The following is a 19,383-nucleotide window of genomic DNA, read 5'->3' as shown; positions in this document are numbered from 1 at the left end:
CAGCAGTGGACGTCTATCGGTTGGTGATGATGATTTTCTATACTTAGGTATTTTTCTGTTTGTTCGCAGTAAGTGGAATCGCCAAGCCAGGGACATTAGTGGCTCTCATGGGACCAAGGTAAGATTTAAAAATCAAAAAGATATACCTACTTGTTTCTTTCGTAAGCGTAATAATTAAGTAGATGTATATTCTGAAAAATGTGCCAACCTACTTATATTCAAGTCAAAATTGAGATAGGTAGGTGTACCTATCTCAATTTTGATATTGAGATAGGTACACCTAATATTTAACCCATTTCATTTATCACCGGAGGATCCTAGCTTTCAACCTATCTTTCAACGGTCAATCTATCTGTAATCTGACCATAAGTTGTTATTTGTCAAAAAAAACCATAAGTTAAAGTAATGAGTAATTTCACCATTTAAATTTCACCAAAAAAAGTAACAACCTTGCTATGTAACTTATCGATATATTAAATACTTAGGATTGATTTTTATTAATTTTGGTCGTAAATTATGCGTTACGTACAAATGCAGATCAACAAGTCAATCAAGAAATGAAACAATTTGTCGCAATTTAACTGACTCAGTCAGGTAATTTTCGGAAAAACTCTAACTGGTTTATATACAGGCTGTAACCAGTACGTTAGCAAAATCTTAGTGTTATATATAGCGTGCAAAACTCGGGTCAATGCCCCGCCCACGACCCAGCATTGACCCGAGTGGCCTTGTTATGCAAGGTCGTTGACCTCTAGCGTCAGTCAGATGTTTTATTTGCAATATATCGTAAATTTTTACAAAATGTAGATTTTTAATATAGTTTTACGCGTCATTTTTGTGGTATCATATCAGTAATCATCAGTACTGTCACCTGTTTTCGTTTTTGCTAGCGTTCTAGTTACACCCAAGTGTACTTTAGTGTAGTATTGTTAATAAGATAATCACAAATTCAGCCATTAACACAATTATAATAATCGTGCTTACTGAACCATGACTGTGATGTTAGAACTGCATTGTTTACAATTGACCAATAGAAAGCTGTACTTCATCATTGATAGTAGATTAATTAGACAAGCTTGATTATGTTAACCGGTCATATTCATTGAATATCAATAATCATTGTTAGCGTCAGTGGATATTACACAATAATAAAATAATTCTTCGTGGTATAGATATTGCATTGCATAGATTATTATGTTTACCTACACTGCATTAAAATAGCTGTTACCTACTTTGGTAGTCTATCCAGTAAAGCGGAGTGGAATGGAGACGTCTATAGGGGACCAATCATATTGATTGAAAGGCGTAGGTACTACCGAGAGAATTTCCACAGCCGCGAGAACTCTTTTTGAATTTATTTTAAGGATAATAGAAACGTCAAAATATTATGTACTAAGGTAAAAAATAGAGAGAAGTGTAATTAGGTTATTATGGATCTGACATAGTCACATAGTGATTAAAAGATCCCAAAAAATTAAGAATAAAATAAATAAAAAATAAACCAGGACTTCATTCGCCTGGGTTAAAAAAGCCCATGGAAACTTTTGTTTTTTTTTTTAAATAAAAATGGCATGCAATCGAGCAGGCGGGTCACCTGATGTTAAGTGATTACCGCCGCCCATGAACATTTGCCAGAGGTACCACCAATGCGTTGCCGGCCTTTCAGGTTGGTCCGCCCTTTAAATAACCCCATGCTGTATTCTAATGGGAACACCGCCGAAGGGAGTTGATTCCACAGTTTGCATGTGCGTGGAAAAAAGGTTCTGGCACAACGGGCGGTCGAAGTGCACCAGGCACCCAGGTGGTGAGGGTGGAATTGTTTGCGGTGGCGTGCGGTGCGGTTGTAGAAAAAGGAGGATGGAATGATGCATGACGAATCAAAAAACTCTTCAGAGCACTCCCGCACAAGAGCTTACGTCTCTGCGGTGCTCCAAACTTTCCAACGAGCCGGTTAGTTTGGGAGTGAGTCGAACAGTCCAGTTTTCCCAGGATAGAGGTGCCCGCTAAGTTTCTTGCCTAAGTTTTCAGTAAGTACTTATTTCTTTACTGAGAAGAACCGGCAAGAAATTCGTCAAAACCAGTGATAGATACGTTAACTATAGTGCTTTCCAAATTACAATTTTTCATAGTATTACTTAATATTAGTTTTTCAAAAAGGTGTGTCTTGTTGCAGCGGGGCTGGCAAAACCACGTTAATGACCGCATTAGCACACCGGAGTACAAGTGAGTAATATTTTAAACTAGCTAATGCCCGCGACTTCGCACGCGTGGGTTCAGATTTTTGAAAATCCTGTGGTAGGTAACTCTTTGATTTTCCGGTATGAAAAGTAGCCTATGTCACTGTACCGGTATCTTTAAAACAAGAGTGAATAGGCATCTTCTAGGTAAACGCGTCCCATCTTAGGCCACATCATCACTTCCCATCAGGTGTGATTGTGGTCAAGCGTATACCTATAATGAATAAAAAAAAGTACTATACCCATGCAAAAAATCACGTCCAGTATGTACGCGGCTGAAAATAATGTACATCGACGTTTAGAAGGGTATAAGAGATTTGTAGAGCACTGTCTCTATCGTTGATACAGACAAAAGTCATATAGGTATGAGTGACAGAGACAACGCTCTACAAAGCCGAAATATCATTCTAAAGGCCGATGTACATTACTTTCGGCCGCGTACTGTCGATCCGTTGCTCCGTTGCGACGTGATTGAAGGACAAACCAATAAACCAACAAACAGACACACTTTCGGATTTATAATAGGGGTAGTGATACCCAGGAACCCTGAAAAAGAGATTTTTAGTCGTCATCAATATCAACTAATAGATGTCTACTGCTAGACGTAGGCCTGTAATAGGGATTCCTTTACGCCACGGTCTTGCTTCACGCCACCTAAATCCAGCAGTTCCCTGCAACAATAATGTTATCTGTCCACCTAGTGGGAAGAAAGGAAATTTTTATTTCATTACAATTATTATTATTTACATACCTACTTATTATGTATTTCGAATTCTGCAGATCTTTTTACATTGATGACATTTTCATTAGCCTTTTACATTAAGAAATATTATATAGATAATCAGATCTCCACAGGGTACCTAATTAAAATATGTTATTCCAAAACTAGCTGATCAACTCGGTTTCGCTCGAATGGAATTTTTAAAAATCGGTCGAGGGATGGAATTTTCAAACATCCATTTCCAAAAATAACGGATGTCTCCGTCGTAACTCGTATAACATATAATGGCTAATTCCGTTGTACACAATCTCTAAACTAAACTAAAATGGCACGTCTAAGACCAGCCATACATGAACAGCTTGAAGCAGTCAGGATAGACTGCTTCAAGTTGCGACTGCGTATTGAAGTACAGACGTACGTACATACACGAACCGCTCAAGCAGTTGCAACTGCTTCGGGCGGTTGGCGGTCAAGCAGTCGCGTCGCGCACGCCTTCCCGCCCGCATTGAAATTGCTTGAAGCTTGAAGCTGCCATCGAGCAGTTAAGCTAACTGCTCGATGGCAGCTTCAAGCTGTTGACTCTGACTGCAAGAGCGGTCCGTGTATGTTGATCACTGGCTAACCGCTCGAGCAGTCCGTGTATGGCCGGCCTAAATCTATTGCTTTCTCTTTCATAATGTTGCTTGCAGAAAAGGATAGCACTAGAGTTAATTTAGTTTAGTTTAGAAATTGTGTACAAGAGAATCGGCCCCTAGCATGCTAAATTTCAACCCGATCCGTCCAGTAAGTTTGAGCTGTGCGTTCATTTGATTGCGATTGATCATTCAGCCAATCAGTTAGTCAGTTTTCCTTTTATATGTATAGATTATAGATTAGAATCATAATAATTACACCTCATTATTAAGTGGATATAAAAAAGTTGTTTTTCAAAATAAATCCGGTCTAGTGTCTATAAAATACTATGCAGCTTTCAATTTGACATTGGAAATGTTTATGAAAAATTTGCATTCTCGATCTACAGGTAGTTAAATCGATAGATAAATAAATATTAAAAAATCAATTAATTATACATACAAAAAACAATTTTCTGTATGTATATACTATTAATTAGTTATCATTATCAAAAGCATATTTTAATGTCGCTATTGATCCAATGTTATTTCCGGCTGCTAGGCGAGAATCTTATGTAAAGTGCAAATATGCAAATAATAATCGGTCAAATGCGAGTTGGACTCACACACGAAGGGTTCCGTACTTGAAGTCACCCATATTATAATTGGAGCGGAAAACTGATACTGGAAGGGTCTCGTACTTGGCCGTTTTTTTTAAATTTTATTTTATTTTTTATTTTTAATTTATCTTATTTGTCAAAGAACCGCCCACAGAATTACACACTCAAAATTACATAAAATGTTTTTGAGTTTTATAGGTCTCGTGTAACTCAATTTACGGACAGTCATAATGAGCATTAAAACACAAGTCGTACATTTAAATGTGTGTACAAAATTTAATGTAAGTATTTGAATTTGTACCAGGCGACACGATCATAGATGGAGACATAGCAATGAACGGCATCCCAGTGGGAGAGTTCATGCACCGACAGAGCGGCTACATGCATCAAGACGAGCTCTTCGTTGAGAACCTCACAGTTATGGAACACCTCAGTATCATGGTAAGTTCTGTTGTTTTTAAGGGTCCTGTAGTAATAGGTAATTAAATATCACTTGCTTTAACGGTGCAGGAAAACATCGTGAGGAAACCTGCATGCCTGAGAGTTCTCCATAATGTTCTCAAAGGTGTGTGAAGTTTATCAATCAAGTCTAAAAATTTATTTATTTATTTATGTCACAGCCAGTATATTATAAAAAAATTAGATGCTGTACGCGACTTCATCCGCTTGGATTTAGGTTTTTAAAAATCCCGTGGGAACTCTTTGATTTTCCGGGATAAATAGTAACCTACGCGCTTTGCCGGGATGCAAAGGTATCAGCATAGTAGTAGGAACATCGGAATGCACAGCTATCAGCCCATATACCCATATACCCATATTTACCCTAATTGGCTTTCACACGACATTGTACCGGAAACCTGAGTAGCTTGGGGCAGTCTTTATAATATAAAGTAGGAAGTCATACTGGAGGTAATTTGTACATTAATCTATACTTCCAAATTTAGGTAATTTTATTAATACATATGTACAGTGGAAACTCGATTAACCGGACTAATTATTGTTGTCGTTAGGGATTCGGATAATCGAAAATCCGGATAATCGAAAATCCGGATAATGTATGAAGAAAAGCGGGTTTTGTGCATAGATATTATGTAGTTCACTATAATAGTATTTTCAATTTTTTTTTTTATATTCTTTCTTGTACACCAAAAAGAAAAGACACAAAATGAAACATGTAAAAGAAGAATATACAATTAGCGGCCTTATCGCTGTGAAGCGATCTCTACCAGGCAACTAGGTTGAAGAGGATTTAAAGGCTAGTGAAGCTGGGTTTGAGGTGTACGTAAGTTGTTAGGGAACATAAAGATAATAATTATAATATAAGTAATATGTATATTAATAGGCACAAGAATGCCTAAATAATAATATATAGATAAAGATATACATAGGTACATATATAATACATAACATATATACATATATTTATATATAATATAATGATAGATGAATAATAAATATACAACAATAATATGAGTAATATTGATGTTTTAATTGTAAGATATTATATTTAATAATGTGTAATTACATAGAAGGGTTCTGACATTTTAGATAGTGTTTATATACACGAGTCTTAAAAACGTTAAGAGACGGAGCTTGTCGTACCTGCTGAGGAAAGGCGTTCCATAGCCTGATTGCTGTAACAGTGAAGGAATCTGAATATAGCGCCGAGTTGTGTTTCGGGTAGGCAAGAATATCTATATTTGAGGACCGCTGAACGCGACCTAAGGAGCCAAAGAGTTTAAAACGTTCTTTCAGGTACCTATTTAGGAGAGCCTGGGTCGTTGAGAATGCCATAGAGACAGGCAAGAACGTGCGCATTCCGGCGATACCGAATATTAAGCCACCCTAGTTCGGAACGGAATTTTGAGATGTGATCGAACTTACGCAAACCAAATATATACCGAATGCATAGATTGAGTAGACGATCGAGTTTGTTCAGTAGCTCTTCAGTAAGGTTAGTGTAGCAAATGTCCGCATAATCTATAAGGGGGAGCAACAGAGAGTTAACAAGCACAAGTTTTGCCTTTGGGGGCAACATATTCTGCATCCGTTTAAGTGCGTGCATAGAAGCAAAAACCTTTCGACTAATTTCCCCAACGTGAGAAGACCAGGAGAGATCTTGCGAGATATAAAGCCCTAAGTTTTTGACCTGAGTGGAGTATGGTAGATTTAAGTTGTTAAAGATGACAGGAGGAAGTGAATTTAAGTCCAGTTTTGAAACTTGCCTAGGTCTACCAATTAACATAACCTATGTTTTAGAGGGATTCACGAGGAGTCCATGGTTTTCAGTCCAGATACGGATCGCCTCTAGATCTCTATTGAGTTTCTGAATGGAGTCTAGCGCATTTTCAGCATTGAATGAAATGTACAGCTGTAAGTCATCTGCATACAGGTGATAGGAGCTGAAATTTAAGATGGAGACTATTGTGTTGATAAATACTGAAAAAAGTAAAGGAGAGAGCACTCCGCCTTGGGGAACACCCGCACTAGTGTCAGCCCATTCAGATGTAGCCTCCACTTACTTTTCAAAGTAAGATTACTATACCAAGTGGGATATTATATGAAAGGGCTATGCCTGTACATTCTAAAACAGATTTTTATGCATAATAGTTTTTGATTTACTTATCGTACAAAATGCCGGAAAAAATACCTGAGTATAACCCTCGGTGCGCGAGTCTGACTCGCACTTGACCGAACAATTTTCGGTTGGTAGTCCGGATAATCGCGAATCCGTATAACCGAGGGCCGAATAATCGAGTTTCTACTGTATGTCTATTATCTGTTCAAAGCACCTCCGTTTAACCGATTTTGACACAGAGATAGATTGATGATGAACATAAGTTAGGTACCTTTTATCTCGGAAAATCAAAAAGTTCGCGCAGGGTTTTAAGAAACCTAAGAACGCGTCGACGAAGTGGCGGCCATCAATAAAAAGTATATAATATAATCCGTGCATAGAGGAAGGAGAGGAGGTTTTTAAGAGGATTAGTCGGATTTTAGTTATTGAACTTAGACTGAAATCAAAATGGGCATGGCGCTCAAGTTCCTGACGCGATTCTAACGTTTTTCTCGTAGAGCGTACCGAAACCAATAATTAATCTATGTTTTTTCTAGCTAAGCCGTTGGGTATTGATTGCCGTTGGGCTAAATAATAAGTGCCAAGTCTTAGTTCATCTAAATGATGCGCGAGTCAATTTCTGGGAAACATTAATAAAAAAATCGTGTCCGATGACCATGAACCCTGAGTCTTAAACGATAATTTATTCTGTTTTTCTTGATGTTTAGGTTAAAATTAAAAATACAGGGTCCTCTAATGGCCCTTCGTTTGTTTTCAAGTAATAAAGTATTTTATAGCCAAGCCATTAAATATAAAATAGGCTATGAATTTATGTTATAATTGTTTTAAAATATCTGTTAAAACACATCTTAATATTTATAGTTTAAAAATATCTGTTACTGTTAAGGTTGATTTACATTTGCATTAGTTAAATAAGTACCGAGTTAACTTGTGAAACTGACGTGTAAAGTTTTCATGATTGTTTGGACAGTTTACAAGTCAAACTGGTCGCAAGTCAAGTCAATGATGGAAAGAATAAGTAACGTATAACTCGCGACAGGTCGAGATGGTAATCGTGGAGCTAACGCCTCGCACAGCCGCACAGGCCCCGCGCCAACCCAGTGCGGGCGAGCGCGGGTGACGTGCGGGTGTGCGGGGCATCCCCCGCCTTATACCCCGATTACCATCTCACCCTGTCGCGGACTATACCAATCTAAGTTACAAACTAAAATGAAGACTTAAAACTATGTGCAACACTAATTGGGTCACGTATAAATGTGCGCACTGACTCTTCTACTCTTGTGCGTTTTGTATCTTCTTTACTCATCATCGAATACGAATTTTATACGCCACTTCAATCTCTTAATTACGTACTAGCTGATGCCCGCAACTTCAACCGTATGGGAACTGTTTGGTTTTCCTGGATAAAAGTAGCCTAAATATCACTCTACGAGATCCACTATATCCTTGCAAAAAATTATACCGATCCGTGGCTCCGTTGCAAAGTGATTGAAGGACAATCCAACAATCAAACACACTTTCGCCTTTATAATATGGGTAAAGATAGGTAGAACGAATACTGGTATAGGTATATTTGAACGTATAGTCCGTACAAAATGACTTCTCATGCACCATTTTTACTCCATGGGTCAACTGTCGTGTCAAAAGTACGGTCTACCTTTAAAATAAAGACTAAAATCGTACCTACTTTTAGGATGAAATTTGACACATAAAGTTAAAATGGTGCGTGAGAACATGTCTGTGTTATAATGTCATTGAAAGAAAAAAAGAAAGAAAGAAAAACGTTTATTTTTTAAAGCTGCGCCACACATTACCAGTTAAATCTAGGGGTTAGGTTATCCCGACGCCTCCTAATACTTGAGCAGTAAAGTCAAAAGACCTCAAGCAGAAGCAGCGCCGGAATAAACTACATATGTCATGACGTAGCACAACCCGAAAAAAACCGGCCAAGTGCGAGTCAGGCTCGCGCAATGAGGGTTCCGTACTACAGTCGTATTTTTGCGACATTTTGCACGATAATTCAAAAACTATGATGCATAAAAATAAATAAAAATCTGTTTTAGAATGCACCGGTGAAGACCTTTCATATGATACCCCATTTGATACAGTTATCTCACTTCGAAAGTTGAAAATACTAATTATTAGTTCATGACCACAATTTAATTTTTTTTGTGTGATCTAACCCTAAATTCACGGTTTTCAGATTTTTCCCCAACTGTCAGCTATAAAATCTCATATAAATCTCAAAATATAAGATTTGCCTACCTGCCAAATTTCACGATTCTAGGTCAACGCGAAGTACCCTGTAGGTTTCTTGACAGACAGACAGACAGACAGACAGACAACAAAGTGATCCTATAAGGGTTCCGTTTTTCCTTTTGAGGTACGGATCCCTAAAAAGGTCCCGACTCAGCATAAATGCTATATGTCTTGCACAAGTACAAAAACAAGCAAATTTTATTTTGCTGAGCTAAGTGCAAGCGCATCCCGCTTGCGCATCTCTCATTTCGATAGCTAAACAGCTTATCCCACGCGTGTAGAAACTGGAAAAGCGTATCACGTTTGTACAAGGCTACTTACTTACCGAACTAAACACATCAATATAATTTAATTTTCAAATTATTTCGAATTAAAATGTAAATCAGTAATTAAGAACTAGTAATAAACAAATCAGATAAATGTATCTGCCACGTGCTAAACTAATAAATAAACATAATAAATTAATGGCTCAACAAAAAATATTTAAAGGTTATTTTGGCACGCGCTGCTTGTAAATTATGCACATAAACTTAAAAATTTTTTTTTTTTTTTTTTTTTTTTTTTTTTTTTTTTTTAATTGTTTACTTTTCTCTCTTTTTACTATTTTTTTTTTAATACAATAAAACTTAAGGCTAGCCTTATCTAATTACTATATAAATCATGACCGCGTGGAATGGTGCCAAGAATACTGGCTGCATTTCCGCGCTGGACAGCCAGGCTGATCCGCTGCGCAAAAAATGAGCCAGCCCTTCTGTCACCAGTTGAGGCTATTAATCGCGGTGAAATGTCTCGTAAAAAATTTTTAGCACTAAGACTCCATGGCCCCAGGGTCTCCACGGCAAACGGCACAAAAATGTAACTCTCTATAAGAGAGGCATACTTGCGCCGCTTGCCGTTTTCAGCTGTTTCTGCTGCGGCTCCCGGTCTTGATGCTAAAAAAAATACTTAAAAAATATACTGATCGAATTCGAGTGGAATTTTACTTGTCTTTTGCGTTTTGACAAACATCTAAAACTACTTAAGTAGCTGCTTTTGCTGTGAATTTTGCATAATTTTAGTTTTTTATAAAACATATTATACCTACATGTGATCTACATGTAATGTAGCCTTTGCCTGCGACTTTCTCCGCATGACCTAAGTACAGGAACTGTGCCTTTTTGCGACAATTTATTATTACGGGGAACAAGCGGCGACTGATCGACCAATTGCATGCCCCCGTACGATAGAAAGAAGGGATTTCTACCGCAAAAATCCGCAAAAAATTGGATCCTTCAAAAAGACCTTAAAATGGATACTGCGCCTTTGCTCAAGTTATTTGCTGCTGACTGGATCAAGAGTTGCTATTATGATAATAATTAGTTCTTACCAGCTAATGTTACAAAATAAACTCACAATATAACATCGATATAAATGACAAGATATGGTAGTAGTAGGGGATTCGCCGGTTCTGGCCCACCTCCTGGGCCCCCTCCCAACCTCGGCCCCCTCCGCCGGTCGGTCAACTTTGAAATCTAAAAAAAAAAAAAAAAAAAAAAAAAAAAAAAAAAAAAAAAAAAAAAAAAAAAAAAAAAAAAAAAAAAAAAAGGTTTTGGGGTGCGCTGAATCGTTTGCGCTCACTCCCGTCTTCGTATCTCTAACCGTTTCAAAGTTAGCTTTCGTCAAAATTAATCCCTAGTTCGTTATCTACTTGCTAATGACCTACTAATCACCCTCTATTGTTCGTATGCTCGCTGCTTCATTTCATGGGAATTACAAAGGAAACTCTTATCTCTCATAAGTACTGTTTATTGGCCGCCAAATATTGATTTTAATAATTCTAACAAGAACATATCATTCTCTAACGTATTTTTATTGAATAAATCTAAAAAATCTGAACTTGTAACATGAAATACAAATACACTATACAATATTCACCGCAAACTGCTCTGTAGTCTTTTTGAACCCTCATTGTATTGAAAAACTTTGAACTTGTATAGTAAGTAACCAGTACCAATCAACCTATTTAGCGTTCACACCTGGACATAGGTCTTCCCAAGAGCGCGCCAACATATACGTTCCTCTGCCTTCCTCATCCATCTACTTTCCCACAGCTCAACATATTATTTTGATGACATTTCGTACAGACTTAGCTTACTTACATCCTGGGATAGGACGCTACTTTTTATCCCGGAAAATCAAAGAGTTTTCACGGTATTTTAAAAAACTTAAATCCATGCGGACGAAGTCGCGGGCGTCATCTACTCAGAAATATATTCGTATTACACTAACGATTGCTTTTCTGCATATCGGGCATAACATTTTATCCAATGATAAAGCACACTTAATACACGTTATAGCATGACCACATGGTCTATAACACATGCCTACTTCTTCTACAAGACAAATTTTACAGCAAAGTTTAAATGTTTCTTCAGCATTTTCAACACATAATATGTTTCTGCCTGCAAATTTAGAACTCATTGTATTGTTATTTACAAATTGTTCAGAGTCTTTTGATGTACCACAAACATCTTTGGCAATAGTTTGTATGTATGTTTCACCCATCACAAGTAAAACATAGGGGCAGGACGGAAACCAACGAGCGTGCTCCGACCATGGAAGTGAGTCCAATCCTTCCCAATCTTTGAGTCCACCATCACAAAAGTAACAAATCACTCGATCACTTTTTCCTGTATAAAAAAAACCAGCGTCTGCCATTTCTTGAGGTTTTTGATTTAAACCTTGAGGCCAGGCATCAAAACTTCGCAATCTTGCGATTTTAGTTGCATAACTAGGATATTTGGGATATAGAAACTCCATTTCGATCTACGAACAATGGATTTCGATGTTAATAAAATATATTATAACAGATTTTTAGTAAGGTTTGCAAGCTTATTACACATTATTATTTATTGAAAATTAATTCTTTAATAACGATTTTACACACATTTACTGCTATTTAAGTATATTTCGATTTTTAACATTTTTAACATTTTATATCTACCTATAAAAAAAAACATATTTAAGGTGATGGTGGATAACTTAAAATAAACAAAAAATATCTTTTAGCATTGTTTTATTACAAACCTTAATGAAAATGTAGATACAAGTTTTGGCTTAATCTATTTACTAGATTTTCTTAACTGCTAGTATATATAATATGATAATTTTTAAAGTTGAATGAGTTTCTTTGTAAGAGTTCCTTACATTCATTTTAGCCATTTTTTTGATTTAATCATTCTTTAGTTTTAATAATTTATCAAAGCTACTAAACCGAACAGAGTGTTTTTGGTCATAATATTATTCATTTCTAATAAGGGGTCCATTTTTCCCAATCAATTTTTTTCTTTATTTTTTTAATGTGTTTATCACCACTACCCTTTGGAGTCTTTAAAGTTCCTTCGTTAGATGTAAAATTCCCTTCGAGCGATTTCATCTGCAGTTGATGAATAAAATCAGACCTTTTAGAATTTCCGATGTAAGTCAAAGGTATTTTAATTGCATGTAATGTCTTAGCAAACTTTTCCCAACCTATTGGATCACTTTTTTTTAGAGGTCTCAATGTATCATTAATTAGATCAACAATATTACTGCCGGGAATTTTTTCATTGTTTATTAACACTGTACCATCAGCATGATCCCAATAAATTGCATTTTTACTCAAAGAAATCGAGTTTAATAACAACTCACCTTTTTTCAAATATGATTTTGGTATCAGACTTAAAATTTGAGTTGTTGTGTAACGTGGTTGATTATTTTCTTTTCTGTTACATCATCTGTCGGTGTTTTGAATGACATTAAGTTTTCATTTTCTGTGTCTTTATTTTTGTAACTCTTATTTTCATTAATACTGTCAGTAATAATTGGTAACAAGATAGGTTGACGTTCTTCCTCGGTGAAATGTAGATATCTTTGTAGAATTTGTAAATATAAAATACATTTTTTACGATCTTCAATATTACTATTTAAAATCTTTTGCATTTCTACATCTAATCGGGACATGGGATTTTCAACATTGGTTTGCTGTTTGAGTCTTTCTATAAAACTAGGCTCAACAAGCAACATTTTTTTTGCATTTTCCATATTAAACTAATCCACTCAAAATAAACTCCAAAATGAAAGGTAAAAATGCTCCTACTTTTTGTATCAATATATTTTTCTTTAGTTTTTTTTCCCTTGTGATACAAAGTGCGAAGTATACTTTTAAATTTTTTAAACTTTTTCTTTTGTACATTCACAAATGCAATTTATCTCTTCTTCTCCACACGATTTTAATAATGCTTTTTGACATTTAGGTTTAAGTATATGCAATGCGAGTAACAACTTTTTATGTGTCTTCAGACTTCAGTGCATTATTTGTAAATAATAGGAATTTGACGATTCTTTAAACTTTTACTATTCTTTGTTGAAATATTATATTCTACACAAAATTCATCACAGGTAAATATTTTTGATTTAATTGGACACATCATTTGCATCTTGTTTAAGATCAATCATTAAATATCCATGTGCTTCTTTTGTTGCATCCTTATAGCCATCCTCAATGAATTTTAAATTATCTGGTGACACTTGTCTTGATAAGTATCGTATTTGGTTTTATGATATCACGAGGATTTTTAAAATAAATAATGTAGCTTTAATTCAAAGATATAATATCTATTTAATCTTTTCCATGATGAAAAAAAAAATTTCAGTAAAACAAAATGACTTCCTTTAGTGAATTTGTTTTTGAGTTTAATTATTTTTTAAATAAGTTTTCAACTTTTATTTCATTCATTGAATTTTATGGAACGTGAAAACAAAGTTTTATCTCTAAATATTTTTTTGTGTTTAATTATTTTTTAAATAAGTTTTCGACTTTTATTTTAATCATTGAATTGAATTAAATTTTAACTTGTTTTACAGAACTTTTATTTCTTCATAGAATTTTATGGAACGTGAAAACAAAGTTTAAATCATATAAATTTAAATTTCTCCAAACACATTATATTGTTAGAACGAACATCACAAGGATTATTTCAATAAAATAAAATTTAATTCAATTCAATGATTAAAATAAAAGTCGAAAACTTATTTAAAAAATAATTAAACACAAAAAAATATTTAGAGATAAAACTTTGTTTTCACGTTCCATAAAATTCAATGAATGAAATAAAAGTTGAAAACTTATTTAAAAAATAATTAAAAAATAATTAAACTCAAAAACAAATTCACTAAAGGAAGTCATTTTGTTTTACTGAAATTTTTTTTTTCATCATGGAAAAGATTAAATAGATATTATATCTTTGAATTAAAGCTACATTATTTATTTTAAAAATCCTCGTGATATCATAAAACCAAATACGATACTTATCAAGACAAGTGTCACCAGATAATTTAAAATTCATTGAGGATGGCTATAAGGATGCAACAAAAGAAGCACATGGATATTTAATGATTGATCTTAAACAAGATGCAAATGATGTGTCCAATTAAATCAAAAATATTTACCTGTGATGAATTTTGTGTAGAATATAATATTTCAACAAAGAATAGTAAAAGTTTAAAGAATCGTCAAATTCCTATTATTTACAAATAATGCACTGAAGTCTGAAGACACATAAAAAGTTGTTACTCGCATTGCATATACTTAAACCTAAATGTCAAAAAGCATTATTAAAATCGTGTGGAGAAGAAGAGATAAATTGCATTTGTGAATGTACAAAAGAAAAAGTTTAAAAAATTTAAAAGTATACTTCGCACTTTGTATCACAAGGGAAAAAAAACTAAAGAAAAATATATTGATACAAAAAGTAGGAGCATTTTTACCTTTCATTTTGGAGTTTATTTTGAGTGGATTAGTTTAATATGGAAAATGCAAAAAAAATGTTGCTTGTTGAGCCTAGTTTTATAGAAAGACTCAAACAGCAAACCAATGTTGAAAATCCCATGTCCCGATTAGATGTAGAAATGCAAAAGATTTTAAATAGTAATATTGAAGATCGTAAAAAATGTATTTTATATTTACAAATTCTACAAAGATATCTACATTTCACCGAGGAAGAACGTCAACCTATCTTGTTACCAATTATTACTGACAGTATTAATGAAAATAAGAGTTACAAAAATAAAGACACAGAAAATGAAAACTTAATGTCATTCAAAACACCGACAGATGATGTAACAGAAAAAGAAAATAATCAACCACGTTACACAACAACTCAAATTTTAAGTCTGATACCAAAATCATATTTGAAAAAAGGTGAGTTGTTATTAAACTCGATTTCTTTGAGTAAAAATGCAATTTATTGGGATCATGCTGATGGTACAGTGTTAATAAACAATGAAAAAATTCCCGGCAGTAATATTGTTGATCTAATTAATGATACATTGAGACCTCTAAAAAAAAGTGATCCAATAGGTTGGGAAAAGTTTGCTAAGACATTACATGCAATTAAAATACCTTTGACTTACATCGGAAATTCTAAAAGGTCTGATTTTATTCATCAACTGCAGATGAAATCGCTCGAAGGGAATTTTACATCTAACGAAGGAACTTTAAAGACTCCAAAGGGTAGTGGTGATAAACACATTAAAAAAATAAAGAAAAAAATTGATTGGGAAAAATGGACCCCTTATTAGAAATGAATAATATTATGACCAAAAACACTCTGTTCGGTTTAGTAGCTTTGATAAATTATTAAAACTAAAGAATGATTAAATCAAAAAAATGGCTAAAATGAATGTAAGGAACTCTTACAAAGAAACTCATTCAACTTTAAAAATTATCATATTATATATACTAGCAGTTAAGAAAATCTAGTAAATAGATTAAGCCAAAACTTGTATCTACATTTTCATTAAGGTTTGTAATAAAACAATGCTAAAAGATATTTTTTGTTTTATTTTAAGTTATCCACCATCACCTTAAATATGTTTTTTTTTATAGGTAGATATAAAATGTTAAAAATGTTAAAAATCGAAATATACTTAAATAGCAGTAAATGTGTGTAAAATCGTTATTAAAGAATTAATTTTCAATAAATAATAATGTGTAATAAGCTTGCAAACCTTACTAAAAATCTGTTATAATATATTTTATTAACATCGAAATCCATTGTTCGTAGATCGAAATGGAGTTTCTATATCCCAAATATCCTAGTTATGCAACTAAAATCGCAAGATTGCGAAGTTTTGATGCCTGGCCTCAAGGTTTAAATCAAAAACCTCAAGAAATGGCAGACGCTGGTTTTTTTATACAGGAAAAAGTGATCGAGTGATTTGTTACTTTTGTGATGGTGGACTCAAAGATTGGGAAGGATTGGACTCACTTCCATGGTCGGAGCACGCTCGTTGGTTTCCGTCCTGCCCCTATGTTTTACTTGTGATGGGTGAAACATACATACAAACTATTGCCAAAGATGTTTGTGGTACATCAAAAGACTCTGAACAATTTGTAAATAACAATACAATGAGTTCTAAATTTGCAGGCAGAAACATATTATGTGTTGAAAATGCTGAAGAAACATTTAAACTTTGCTGTAAAATTTGTCTTGTAGAAGAAGTAGGCATGTGTTATAGACCATGTGGTCATGCTATAACGTGTATTAAGTGTGCTTTATCATTGGATAAAATGTTATGCCCGATATGCAGAAAAGCAATCGTTAGTGTAATACGAATATATTTCTGAGTAGATGACGCCCGCGACTTCGTCCGCATGGATTTAAGTTTTTTAAAATACCGTGAAAACTCTTTGATTTTCCGGGATAAAAAGTAGCGTCCTATCCCAGGATGTAAGTAAGCTAAGTCTGTACGAAATGTCATCAAAATAATATGTTGAGCTGTGGGAAAGTAGATGGATGAGGAAGGCAGAGGAACGTATATGTTGGCGCGCTCTTGGGAAGACCTATGTCCAGGTGTGAACGCTAAATAGGTTGATTGGTACTGGTTACTTACTATACAAGTTCAAAGTTTTTCAATACAATGAGGGTTCAAAAAGACTACAGAGCAGTTTGCGGTGAATATTGTATAGTGTATTTGTATTTCATGTTACAAGTTCAGATTTTTTAGATTTATTCAATAAAAATACGTTAGAGAATGATATGTTCTTGTTAGAATTATTAAAATCAATATTTGGCGGCCAATAAACAGTACTTATGAGAGATAAGAGTTTCCTTTGTAATTCCCATGAAATGAAGCAGCGAGCATACGAACAATAGAGGGTGATTAGTAGGTCATTAGCAAGTAGATAACGAACTAGGGATTAATTTTGACGAAAGCTAACTTTGAAACGGTTAGAGATACGAAGACGGGAGTGAGCGCAAACGATTCAGCGCACCCCAAAACCTTTTTTTTTTTTTTTTTTTTTTTTTTTTTTTTTTTTTTTTTTTTTTTTTTTTTTTTTTTTTAGATTTCAAAGTTGACCGACCGGCGGAGGGGGCCGAGGTTGGGAGGGGGCCCAGGAGGTGGGCCAGAACCGGCGAATCCCCTACTACTTATGGTCAAGCGAACAAAATTTTTCACGGTTTAGAATCCAAATAAATCACCGCCACCTCTTAGATAGTAATGAACGATCCGTTTGAAATCCAGACGTCACTGAGGTTGCATTAATAATTGTCAATGAGTCGGTGCCATTTGGTTTGTTCAATAACCCTGTCCATACGAAGTAATATATAAGTCATTGCAATATAACGGTAATTTTACCTAACATTATTTACACACTTAACACACTTAGGTATATCTCCACAGGTATTGCTTTCGCCACAGCCTATAATTAAAACAATGACACGTAAATGATATCTTTAAGAAATACTCAATTTGTGGTTTCACGGGCATCTCAAGTTACGGCACCGAAAGGCAACGGCCTGAATTCAAATCCCGGCTTATTCCTAATAACCGAAGCCCTTATTTGACACCTAATAAATTAAAGCTTATTTAACAACCTGAATTATAAAAGTGTGTCAACTAAAAATCTATAACCTCAAAATAACAGGCCGGGTCACGCCAAGTGCGAGTCAGACTCACGCACCGAGGGTTCCATACCCGTATTTTTTCGACATTTTTCACGATAAATCAAAAACTATCATGCATAAAAATAAATAAAAATCAGTTTTAGAATGTACAGCCCTTTCATATTATGATACTTACCCCGTTTATTATACCTAGTAATCTTACTTTAAAAGTTGAAAATACTAATTAATTATTATGTTCATTAGCACATTTTTTGGTGATGTAACCACAAATTCACAGTTTTCGGATTTTTACTCTAACGTGTGCTATAAGACCCGCCTACCTGCCAAATTTCATGATTCTAGGTCAACGGAAAGTACCCTATAGGTTTCTTGACAGACACGACAGACAGCAGACAGTGAATTGATCCTATAAGGGTACCATTTTTCCTTTTGAGGTACGGGACTCTTGAAAGGATACACACACCGAAACGATAAAGACGAAACTCTTAGATGAATTATTCTGAGACGAAACTCTTCTAGGCTCGGCTCCGCATGGACAGACGCACGTCACCTCTGGCGCGTCGGAGAAAAGTCAACCAGCTGATGAGGCAGCTCTCTCTATACGGAGCTCGACACACGCGGATCGGTGGACTGGACGGACAGAAAACACTGTCCGGTGGCGAGAGGAAGCGACTTGCCTTTGCTTCAGAGGTGAGCATAATAATATTATCTAGGTTGAGATGGCAATTGGGGAGGGAACGCCCCGCACATCGTGCAAGTGACGTGCGGGAGTGCGAGGCGTCCCCTCGCCATCATACCTCGATTGCTATCTCGACCTGTCGCGTACAATACTTACCTACCTATAATAGGTTTCGCCAAACCTCTTGTATAATTGCTTTAAGGTACAAAAGCTGTGATAGTCTAGTGGTTAATACTTCAAATTCCAAATCGGAGGTCGGGGGTTTGATCCCCGGCACGCATCTCTAACTTTACGGAGTTGTTTGCATTTTAAGTAAATAAATATCACTTACTTTAACGGTGAAGGAAAACTGCATACCTGAGAGTTCTCCATAATGTTCTCAAAAGGTGTGTGAAGTCTGCCAATTCGCACTTGGCCAGCGTGGCCTGGTAGAATATGGCCAAAACGCTTATCATTCTGACAGGAGACCCGTGTTCTGTATTGAAGCGGCGATGGGATGAAAAAGTAACCTATGTTCAATGTTCATGTAGGTACATGTTGTTTGATACAAGAATGTAAGCTCTTTCCATACCTACTTACCTACGTAATTTCGTCAGAATCGGTTAAACGCATCAGTTTAGTCGACGGCTCATCGGCCGTGAAAAGCTATAGCAGAAAACCGCGGACACCATCTAACTAGTTAGTAAGCAAATCCTGGTTGACTAACGAGATTTCCCAAGGACGAAATAGCTAAAAACCGGTCATGAAA

At 35.2% G+C, this 19,383-nt stretch overlaps 1 protein-coding gene across 1 annotated transcript in view; it reads left to right on the top strand.

The window, feature by feature from the left end:
* The window catches only part of LOC117996235 (protein scarlet-like), a 32,565-nt gene that overhangs the window by 7,193 nt on the left and 5,989 nt on the right, over positions 1–19,383 (top strand). The window contains exons 3-6 of the mRNA XM_034984275.2: positions 70–118; positions 2,174–2,223; positions 4,494–4,630; positions 18,476–18,646. Coding sequence (XP_034840166.1) covers positions 70–118; positions 2,174–2,223; positions 4,494–4,630; positions 18,476–18,646 — 407 coding nt within the window. The remainder of the gene's footprint in view (positions 1–69; positions 119–2,173; positions 2,224–4,493; positions 4,631–18,475; positions 18,647–19,383) is intronic.

Source organism: Maniola hyperantus, chromosome 3 (genome assembly GCF_902806685.2).
Source record: "Maniola hyperantus chromosome 3, iAphHyp1.2, whole genome shotgun sequence".
In the NCBI taxonomy this organism is placed as follows: domain Eukaryota; kingdom Metazoa; phylum Arthropoda; class Insecta; order Lepidoptera; family Nymphalidae; genus Maniola; species Maniola hyperantus.
This window is presented reverse-complemented; position numbering and strand designations above follow the sequence as displayed.